Consider the following 8901-nt stretch of genomic DNA (forward strand, 5'->3'; position numbering starts at 1 on the left):
GGCCCGAATTGACCTTTCATGGATACAGACGGCTAGCCATCTCAAGTCAGCTCGCTCTAGGCGTTTTGCAGTTCAATTGGCAAAATTGCAAGGCGACCCATGTCATTGTCGGCAATGGACGGCAATTCTGCAATCACGATTTAAGATGCCAGCGTGAAACGAAACGTACAGTGGGCTTGATCAAGTTATGACAAGAAGCAAAGAAATCGTCTGAGCATGCAACAACTTCACCACCGAGGGCAGATGAAGAGACCTCTACTGTGGATGTAAACGAACAGCGAACAGGGATGGATCAGGAAAGACGGCGTACCGACATAATTGGATTTGATATTGGAGTCGAACTCTTCAAGTGGGATCTGCTGTGGGGTGAGCATGGCTGTGTGTTTATATTGATAATGTAGATCTTATTGATATGAGATGTGGGGGAGGAGTACAGGCCAATAGATTAAGGCCAATAGACTATATATAGCGGTGTGACTCTGATGACATTCGTTCTCTCGTGTTGAGAATCCGGTGATTGGCTGTTGACCGGCGGTAGGCGCTGGCTGGGATTTATACGGCGGGGGGGCAAAGCACTGACCGCCAGGGTAATCTTATCATGTCGGATCCGATTCTACCGGATGCTCGTCCCGGCGGCGGAGCGAACAGCTGCACCGTCGGCTTTGGCTGCCTGAGCCGAGGACAGCCGTTTAAATGTACGTTCATTCTTTCCTTCACTGCATTTTTCGTACGTACGTAGTGTCATCCACAATGCAACATACACTGTAGCCACATGCTATAATAATAATGTCGCAATGTTTGGCTTTTCTGCCTCAGACTACCTCGACAGTACAACAGCCACGCCACGGCTAAAATGACCCCAGAAACAGGTCGTTCGCTTTTGATACTACGCTGGATTCCGAAGGACCCTTGCGCTTCAGCAACACCCGCCTAGAACCGAAACAGTTTGTCAGCCAGTCTTACAAGGAGGAGAACCACGTCAGCGAAAGAGAAAGATGCTTATATTTACTCCACTATCTGTCTTTTTGAGCCAGAGGATGATTTTCTACTGCTCGAACTACCACTACTCCGCCCTCCTGCACTGCCATCGCCAAATGCAAAGACTTCGACAGGTGCGGTCTCTCGTTTATCGTCTACCGCAAAGTTTGCCTTAGAAATTGTCAGGTTGTGGGACGATATGATGGCGAGTGTGTATCCATCTCCGGATGGAATTGCGGGGTTAGGCGAATACGCAAGGTAATCATGATCCGTCGGAATATCAGTCATAAGGAAAATCGCAGATATATTGGGATATAGGAGGGATATGCTGAAGAAGGGGCCCTGGCCGTTCTTACTTGACTGGAAGGGAAGTCAATATTCCACCTCCAAATCATTCAAGCATCGGATGGTAATACAATTTGATCTGGCAAGACTCACTTCCCATTCAACAATATGTGTATCATCACTTTTCCATTCGAATGCGTCTGACGGGAAGATAATGTCAACAGCTTGGGCAGTGGTGATGATCAGCAAAAAGACGAGGATTGTGGCAGGAGGCGACATGAAAGCTGGTTCAAATAGGCATTAGAAATGGTTGAAAGTCAGTTTGATATTGGGTTAGTAAGCACGAAAGGCATGTACATTGAGGAGGAGGGCAGTAGTAATATCGGACTGATGAACAGTAGCTGATGACTCGTATGAGCAAAGGTAAGATATTATATCGACTCTTCCATCATTTTTTGTCTAGTTGTGTTACATCATGAATCGTGGCAGACTCCATAGTCCCAGGTAAATGATCAGGTCTCGCGAGGCCATTACTACTAATACTGTATACGATGTATTTTCTACTATGCTTTAAATGCCTGTCAGCGCCAGCCCAACAAGCTTGTTCGCCATCATGTGCCGCCCATCATAAACACCATCTCACCACTGCTGTCATCCCCGTGCACCCACCATGTGTATAATCATACTTATATTGCTCACGCCCAATGTAATACGAGCCATTATCGACCAGCACGGTGAACTACTAGCGATATTTGGTTACGTGGTGATTTGTTTCTTTTTTCTCCTTCCTTCTAGTCGTTCCCGCCTTCTGATATTTTTACATATGCTGTATTTTTTTTAGCAATGTTAATAATTAAGCCTGGGTTAAGAATGCCACCCTGGATAAATTCTGGGAAATGTGAATGGAGAAAAACGTGCGACTCATTTAACAATGCCTTTGCGCGCGTTCGGGTCTTGTCTCTCATAGTTATTCTCGTATTCTTACGCTTCACTGCACGCGACTCTGAATTCTGCAATCATACCCAATCCTCCCAACTTTCTAGAACCAACATGAGGCTTCTCAGCTGGATTGTCTTGCCACTTATCCCCTTCGTCTCAGGTACGTTATTACCAGTTATTTCGACGAAGAGACCGAATTAATTTTCTTGAGTAGCCGGTGTCTCAACTATCTACTGGCCGGTATCCAACCCTGATCCTTCCAACCCCTGGGTCATTGGCGAAAAAAACCTACTCGCATGGACAACTGGCAGTGGCACCGGTGTTCAATCATTCGATGTTCAGCTACACAATTCCAACCGTTCCGTTATGGTCGGCTTCCTTCCCATTGCTTTGCGAGTACCTATGGAGAGGTTACCCTCAGGATATAAGAACTATGGTGGAGAGATGGAGGTTGACTTAGGATCCAACATCCCTACAGGAGACGGGTTTTATCTGCTGTTCATGAACACCTATCACGGAGAAGTGTATGCCAAAGTATGTCCTTTCTTCTGCTTTTGACGTGCCGTTAATCTGATTTTGTTTTCCAGTCGAAAAAGTTTTCAATTTACGCCTCTACTCCAGCCAATTTCACTTCGGCCGATCTTCCTACTGCCACCGTTACCGCTACCCTTTCGGAAGCCCCTAACCCTACGCAACAATGGGCTATCACTCTTAATGGTGTCGATCAGGATGCGACGGCGACGGCCACGTCCACAAGCTCTTAAGAGTAGTTCAGATGTTGTTGTTTATGGACAATACTTCCACTTTTGACGTTCCATTTTTACCTTGTATACCCGTTTGATGAGTCTAGCCGTTTATTTTAGTGAGTTTTATACAGTACGATTTTATGATGAACTTCATGCCATTTTGATGGGTTACTTTTGGACATTAAAATTGTTTCCTCCGCTTCTTGACAGCTCTCGGGTATCGCAGCCGATTATTGAAGGCAATAGACTATGTTTATGCGCACATATCATATGAGCACTATCGGTATCCAAACATGAACCGTTATATAATATGGATTTGATGACGAGAAGGACTTTGGAAGAAAAGAGAATTTAGTTCCCGTCGGTTTTCCAGTCCACCTCAACTTGCTGCAGCTGACTAAAAGCTTCTCTGAATTCTTGAGTACCGGCGATGGATTCATCCGATCCAAGGGCATTCTGCAAGACTGTTCAGTGAAGTAAAGTCGCGGAATGTTAAAGTACAAACCCACCACTAGATCTTCAAGTGCTTGGAAGGCTTCCTCTAATGACCTTCTTGTGCGAGGTACCATCATTTCTGAATCTTTCAGTACCCGCTCCTACCATAGCTGATGAGCTTCTATTTGTACCCAATCAGGAATTTTACCAACAGCTGCCCGTATGTCGGCACCGTCAGCACCATCCGCTTTGAGCTTCTCTACGACCTTCTGCTGATCTTCGACTTCCTGAATATAGCTGGATTCTTCTTTGTGGAGGCGTTTGACGACACCGGTTTTAATCTTGAGTTGGCGGAGAGTTTGAGAGGTTTCGTCAGGCATATTAAGATGATACCTTACTGGAGCAATGTGATTTTGTCGTTTCTATTTCCTTGAGCAGGATCGGTATCTTCTCCAGCTACAGCAATTGCGACGTCGTCACTCGTTGAGCTTCCTTCTTCGACCGCCAAGAGGATGATGGTGGTGGAGGGAGGCAACAACGACGGGCGCGACGACGGCGCACGCCGAAATCCTGACGTGGATTTCAACCGGGTCTAATCGCTGATGAATAGTGATAAGCCACGTGGCGGGTCATCAACGAATTCTTTGTCTCCCACTCCTTTGCTGCCGCTCTTCGGTGTATCTAGACAGAACATCTATATTCCATACAAAAGCTCAAAATGGTCACCGCCGTCTCCCCCGAGAACCTGAAAGAGTGGCATACCCCCTCTACTAGGCCTGATGTCATCCACGAGTTGATCCATGGTGTCGGTGAGTGCTGAAGCGATTTCATCAAGTGAAAGTGGGTGAAAAGCACTTTTGCTAATGGAATTCATTGGCTATGTAAGACCGATACAACCCATCAAACTTGCCTTTCATGGAGGACTACCTTGCCACGGAATTGAAGGAAGGACAGTACGATTTGTTCGGCAACCTCGCTATCCTTAAATTGTTCGTCTGTGGTCTCATTGGTTTCCGAATGGAAACCTTGCGCCTTGTCACTAGGATGAAGGTTACTATGTGTGTAGATAGCTGACAGTGGATTTAGATACCAATTCAATCCTCAACACAGCAACCCAGATGTTATCATCAACATACTCATCAAGGCTCTTGCAGCTACAGTGTCAGGACCTGATTTCAACTTGTGCTTGGAAATGCTCAGGGAGCCTTCTGTGTGTACTTTCTTTCTTATAAAAAAATGAAATGACATTGACAAACGCCTGAAGGCTATTCTCCACGATATCGAATCGGCGGATGAAGCACTTGTAATTGTCATGCCTTACCTTCAAAGGCTTCATGAACTCAGCCGGACATGCCAATTCACAAAGTTTTGGCAAGAGATCAACTCTGATTCTGAGGCAGCTAAAAGTAGGTTCTGAAACTCAAGATTTGAAAGTGGTATTGACGAGGTATTGGATAGTCCTCCGAACGCGCTACCTCCCACAACACGCCTCTCCCCTGGACGATTTCCGCTTCATCTTTTCCGCGTCTATCGCCTCATGCTTCCGTAGGATATCCCTTTCTCAACTCTCTCGATGGCTCGATATCCCTTCCGACAAGGTAGGAGAGTGGTGCAGCAAGGTTGAGTGGACAGTGGAGGGGCAGGATGCGGTCATCCCCAACAACGGGCAGAATGATGTAAAGGCCGGTGTTGTCAAGGAGAATGTTCAGCTTGGCCGTGAGTATCCTGGCCTTGAAAGGAAGAGGTTCATGCTGACGAAGGGTAGAATTGACCAAGTTGGTGGCTGCGGCGGGTTATTAGACGGTTTTGAAAGCATTCTGGAGTTCGATGGTATCTGGATCATGCATGCATCGATAACGTGCTTTGGTCGCGGTTGAGAATGACCATACCACGGATCTGTTTGTAAGAGATCGTCATGATCCTGAGCAAGAAACTCACATTGGAACAGAGTGTATCGACATAATTTATGTGTATTCATGCTGGCTAAAGCGCTCAGTTTGAAGTTGCAACGAAGCTCATGGAGATGTTACTTGCATCTACATATGATCTGCTTGAAATCTCTACTCTCATTTTCTAGGACTAAAATCTCCAAAACGTCTCCAATCTTCACACCCTCATGACCTTCTACTCGGCATCCGGGTAATCGTTGTAGCCGGAACCATTTTGCCCTTCAACAGCTGGTGTGTAAAGACCCTAATCATCTGTCAACACGCTGCAAGCTGTAAATTCCTTTTTTTTAAGATCACTTACCTTCATATTGATTTCGGCAAGAGGCAACCCTTGTTGGATGCGCTTGACAAAATCAGGATTCGCAACATAGTTCCTCCCGTAGACGACAGCTGCCGCCTTGCCACTCTTCACTACCTCTTCACCGCTTTCCGGCGTGTAGTTCCCATTCACAACTAGCTTGCTCTTCTTGATTAACGGGCCATAAGTGCCAATAATATCATGAGGAAATCCCTGGGGCTTGCCTCCATGATGGTCGTCGCCAAGGACAGCAACCATGAGCTGAATATACGCGAGACCGAGAGAGTCAAGGCGTGAAATGTAAGTTTTAAAAGTCTCGAGACGAGAGTCACCGGTAGTGTTATAAGTGTCGTTATATCCACCACAAGGGGAGATTTTGACGCTATATAATCTGTCAGACATGGTGCTGACTTATCATCATGGGTGATTTGCACCTACCCGACTCGGTCAGCCCCCCAAACGTCGATTAGTCTTTTGGCAGCTTCCAAACCAAATCTGATCCTGTTCTCCACGCTACCGCCCCATTTATCTGTCCTTGTATTGCTAACATCCGACAAGAACTGTTCAATCAAATAGCCATTAGCGGAATGAAGTTCGACGCCATCGAATCCAGCGAGCTTGGCCATCTCTGCAGCTTTAGAGTACTGGTCGAGGATGTATGTTGGGTCAGGGATAGGGGTGGGATCGGAAATGTATCCCGGCTTGCCAGGAAGTGTGCGGAACTTGTAAAATAATTAATCTTCATTGTGCGTTGTGCGGGAGAATACGCACCTTCCCACCTCTTGCACCCACATCACTTGGTGCCCACACTGGGTCTCCACTCCTCTTTTGTTCAATCATGTCTGGATGACAAACACGTCCAGTATGCCATAGCTGAGCAACAATCAACCCGCCCTTGTCGTGTACGGCGTCGGTGACTTTTTTCCAACCGTTTGCGTGCTCCTCATCCCAGATACCAGGAGCATTCTCCCATTCGGTACCTTGATGGGCAATGAGTGTACCTTCAGAGAGGATAAGGCCTGAGCGACCAGGCCCAGCGCGCTGAGCATAGTACTTTACGTTGTCCTCGTTGGGAACCGTTGTGGCTGATAAGATGTCTGGCTTTAGCACAGGGTAGCATGAGTATGGAACAAGATAACTTACGGATAGAGCGATTGCGAGTGAGAGAAGCCATAATCACTCGTGTATTGAGCTGAAGAGCCCCGAGGGAGACGGGCTCTGCAAGAGTAGGGAATCTGACAACAGGCATTTTCAAAGTTGCTGTAGTAAAGTCGATGATCGGTGGATGGTGTTGGTAGCCGTGCTGATTGCTGATAGATTGTACAAAACTGTGATAATATTGCTTGCATGTAAGGCATGTGCCCCATTTATATATGAACGAACCAAGGAAAGAGTATGTACCGCTTGTAAGAGAAAGATTGATAAGCATGAACATATGTTTGTCGACTCTGTGAACAGACGTCATAATCTTGGTCATAATCCGAGATTAATCCAAAATCCTCCCAACAAGGGAGGAGGAGTCTCGGCCCCAAACGTTGATCGTCGATCGTCGAGATACAGCAAGGGGGCCCCGACGGGAATATTAGTATCAACAGCATTTGACGTGGATTAAACTCCACGTGGCAACTTACTTTCTTCGTCGTCGTTTCTCCTCTTCCTCCTCCCTCGTCGTCTCTTTCCTCCCATCGCTGCCACTCTCGATCTACTCGAAGCATATCCACGGTAGTTCTTGTCTTCATACCCTACTTAGTAATCCAAGACACCGAATTTTTCAAGGTTGCGTCGTTTATCTACCATTTGCCGCCACCTGGTAACCACATAAGCTCGCTTCTATCTCATCATCACTTCTACGGAGACTATCTACAAGTTTTCAACGTATACAAGAAAATAATTCGAGAATTTCGACAGGGACTTTCACGGTCGATCATATACGACTAGGAAACTTCTTTTTAATCATACAGTAGTTACTCCATTGAGTGACCGCCACATCGTAAGTTCCGACTCCAGGCTTGTATCTGATAGTAGTTGTGAACATTGTCATTGACGCAAAGCTACGTAGTTTACTTTACATCATGCCCCGATACATCCCTCTTTCCCTCGTTCCTGCTCAGCTTCGCCCACATATTCGCACTCTCCCTGCCATTCCTCTTGTAAACCCCCTTCGTCAGCTCCCTTCTCCATCAGATCAGCTTCTTTCAGCAAAAGAAAAACTACCATCGAATGTTCGAGTGCAGGATTGGGTAGACGGACGTGGGAGATGGACTGGAATATCTGAGAGGGAACGTTTGGGTGGAAAGAAGGGCGTGAGAACCGGGGTGGAGAGGAATGGAAGAAGATGGGGTGGTCTGAAGTGGGCTTTGAGGGAGCGTTAGTGTATCTATATCGGCGGAGGGACCGGTTGATGATGAGGGTCCTTTTTTGGGTCCAGTTTTGTTGGTGTGCATATGCATTTACATTTCGTCAAAAATAGATTACATGGCCCGTAACCGCGGTTCGCCGACTAGGTATCATCTATCCAAGTCCCCGAAAATAGCTTTTCCCCGCTTCGATAACTTCATGAAGCCCATCCGGGCATCAGAATCATCAATAGTACTGAACAATGCGCGTCAGCCCTCGTATACCTGGATAGCATGGACACGACTTGGGTTTTCCAAGTCACTTCAATTCCGCTCATATGCTTAAAGCAGGTGACGGTGTTGCAGCAAGCAACAGAAAGTAACGAAAGAAGACTAACCGATGAGCCAGCTCCCCCCGATAAGTAACGTCTTTCAACTCGCCTGTTGCGTAGACGATTCCTATTATGAAACATATCAAAGAAACGAATGCTTCAATGACAATCTTTCAAATCATTGTCTGTAAGCCTGTGCCAAGCACACAATGGATCATTTGACGGAAACAGTACACACAGAGAGAGGCAAGCCTGACGTCGGCCTTGAGAGCGCTTTGAGAATGGAAAGATCTGCAGGAGTACAGGTTAATATGTTTCTGACAGAGTCAGTCTCGACATACGTTCATATGTAGAGAAGGCGGCTATGAATGCGCCAATCAGTCTGCAGGTCGCGAAAGAGGAGCGAAAGACTGACCGTGGAAGAGGGCGAGACAGGCAAGACCGACAAGAAGCCTTCCTATGAGCTTGGACATTGGGGTGAGTCTGCCGTACTGTGTGGGCTCGGGAAGGAGAGTGCGTGGATGCGCTGGGCTGGAAATGGAACGAATCTACAGGTGAAGGTGTGGCCGAGGTGGTAGTCACGTGACGAGTTAAATAAAGATG

At 46.8% G+C, this 8901-nt stretch overlaps 6 protein-coding genes across 6 annotated transcripts in view; 2 read left to right on the forward strand and 4 right to left on the reverse strand.

The window, feature by feature from the left end:
• The window catches only part of CND02340 (allantoicase, putative), a 3155-nt gene extending 2648 nt beyond the window's left edge, over positions 1-507 (reverse strand). The window contains exons 1-3 of the mRNA XM_570443.2: positions 311-507; positions 170-255; positions 1-32 (exon numbers count right to left, since the gene is read on the reverse strand). The exon at positions 1-32 is cut by the window's left edge and continues 57 nt beyond it. Coding sequence (XP_570443.1) covers positions 1-32; positions 170-255; positions 311-374 — 182 coding nt within the window. The 5' untranslated portion in view covers positions 375-507. The remainder of the gene's footprint in view (positions 33-169; positions 256-310) is intronic.
• A 1710-nt stretch (positions 508-2217) lies between these two features.
• CND02350 (expressed protein) lies at positions 2218-3103 on the forward strand. Its single transcript, XM_570435.2, has 3 exons — positions 2218-2362; positions 2417-2736; positions 2790-3103. The coding sequence occupies exons 1-3, from the start codon at positions 2314-2316 to the stop codon at positions 2964-2966; spliced, it is 546 nt and encodes a 181-aa protein (XP_570435.1). The 5' UTR covers positions 2218-2313; the 3' UTR covers positions 2967-3103.
• On the reverse strand, positions 3083-3876 carry CND02360 (co-chaperone, putative). Its single transcript, XM_024656997.1, has 3 exons — positions 3596-3876; positions 3458-3544; positions 3083-3404 (listed from the first exon to the last, which is right to left on the reverse strand). The coding sequence occupies exons 1-3, from the start codon at positions 3761-3763 to the stop codon at positions 3300-3302; spliced, it is 360 nt and encodes a 119-aa protein (XP_024512728.1). The 5' UTR covers positions 3764-3876; the 3' UTR covers positions 3083-3299.
• Positions 3877-4036: 160 nt separating this feature from the next.
• Positions 4037-5433, forward strand: CND02370 (eukaryotic translation initiation factor 3 subunit 11, putative). The gene is made up of 7 exons (XM_024656998.1): positions 4037-4192; positions 4270-4372; positions 4470-4593; positions 4648-4789; positions 4842-5099; positions 5149-5281; positions 5332-5433. The coding sequence occupies exons 1-6, from the start codon at positions 4102-4104 to the stop codon at positions 5181-5183; spliced, it is 753 nt and encodes a 250-aa protein (XP_024512677.1). The 5' UTR covers positions 4037-4101; the 3' UTR covers positions 5184-5281; positions 5332-5433.
• Positions 5407-7028, reverse strand: CND02380 (conserved hypothetical protein). Its single transcript, XM_570269.2, has 5 exons — positions 6774-7028; positions 6402-6715; positions 6069-6352; positions 5634-6012; positions 5407-5576 (listed from the first exon to the last, which is right to left on the reverse strand). Exons 1-5 carry the CDS (start codon positions 6877-6879, stop codon positions 5508-5510), a joined length of 1152 nt encoding a protein of 383 aa, XP_570269.1. The 5' UTR covers positions 6880-7028; the 3' UTR covers positions 5407-5507.
• A 692-nt stretch (positions 7029-7720) lies between these two features.
• Positions 7721-8838, reverse strand: CND02390 (hypothetical protein). The gene is made up of 5 exons (XM_570267.2): positions 8714-8838; positions 8640-8660; positions 8537-8589; positions 8365-8468; positions 7721-8222 (listed from the first exon to the last, which is right to left on the reverse strand). Exons 1-5 carry the CDS (start codon positions 8769-8771, stop codon positions 8138-8140), a joined length of 321 nt encoding a protein of 106 aa, XP_570267.2. The 5' UTR covers positions 8772-8838; the 3' UTR covers positions 7721-8137.
• Positions 8839-8901: the final 63 nt, after the last annotated feature.

Source organism: Cryptococcus neoformans (genome assembly GCF_000091045.1).
Source record: "Cryptococcus neoformans var. neoformans JEC21 chromosome 4 sequence".
Classification (NCBI taxonomy): Eukaryota; Fungi; Basidiomycota; class Tremellomycetes; order Tremellales; family Cryptococcaceae; genus Cryptococcus; species Cryptococcus deneoformans.

Bases quoted from the DNA above. Each gene is read 5' to 3' on its own strand.
- CND02390 (XM_570267.2), bottom strand. From the start codon at position 8,771: ATGTCCAAGCTCATAGGAAGGCTTCTTGTCGGTCTTGCCTGTCTCGCC. The intron at 8,661-8,713 runs GTCAGTCTTTCG...GCGCATTCATAG, and splicing joins CTGTCTCGCCCTCTTCCACG to CCGCCTTCTCTACATATGAA. The intron at 8,469-8,536 runs GTGTGTACTGTT...ATGATTTGAAAG, and splicing joins CGTCAGGCTTGCCTCTCTCT to ATTGTCATTGAAGCATTCGT.
- CND02350 (XM_570435.2), top strand. From the start codon at position 2,314: ATGAGGCTTCTCAGCTGGATTGTCTTGCCACTTATCCCCTTCGTCTCA. The intron at 2,363-2,416 runs GTACGTTATTAC...TTTCTTGAGTAG, and splicing joins ACTTATCCCCTTCGTCTCAG to CCGGTGTCTCAACTATCTAC. The intron at 2,737-2,789 runs GTATGTCCTTTC...TTTGTTTTCCAG, and splicing joins ACGGAGAAGTGTATGCCAAA to TCGAAAAAGTTTTCAATTTA.
- CND02380 (XM_570269.2), bottom strand. From the start codon at position 6,879: ATGCCTGTTGTCAGATTCCCTACTCTTGCAGAGCCCGTCTCCCTCGGG. The intron at 6,716-6,773 runs GTAAGTTATCTT...ACATCTTATCAG, and splicing joins CACTCGCAATCGCTCTATCC to CCACAACGGTTCCCAACGAG. The intron at 6,013-6,068 runs GTAGGTGCAAAT...CAGATTATATAG, and splicing joins TGGGGGGCTGACCGAGTCGG to CGTCAAAATCTCCCCTTGTG.
- CND02370 (XM_024656998.1), top strand. From the start codon at position 4,102: ATGGTCACCGCCGTCTCCCCCGAGAACCTGAAAGAGTGGCATACCCCC. The intron at 4,193-4,269 runs GTGAGTGCTGAA...TGGCTATGTAAG, and splicing joins CGAGTTGATCCATGGTGTCG to ACCGATACAACCCATCAAAC. The intron at 5,100-5,148 runs GTGAGTATCCTG...GACGAAGGGTAG, and splicing joins GGAGAATGTTCAGCTTGGCC to AATTGACCAAGTTGGTGGCT.
- CND02360 (XM_024656997.1), bottom strand. From the start codon at position 3,763: ATGCCTGACGAAACCTCTCAAACTCTCCGCCAACTCAAGATTAAAACC. The intron at 3,545-3,595 runs GTTGGTAAAATT...CAGCTATGGTAG, and splicing joins GTGCCGACATACGGGCAGCT to GAGCGGGTACTGAAAGATTC. The intron at 3,405-3,457 runs GTGGGTTTGTAC...ACAGTCTTGCAG, and splicing joins AAGCACTTGAAGATCTAGTG to AATGCCCTTGGATCGGATGA.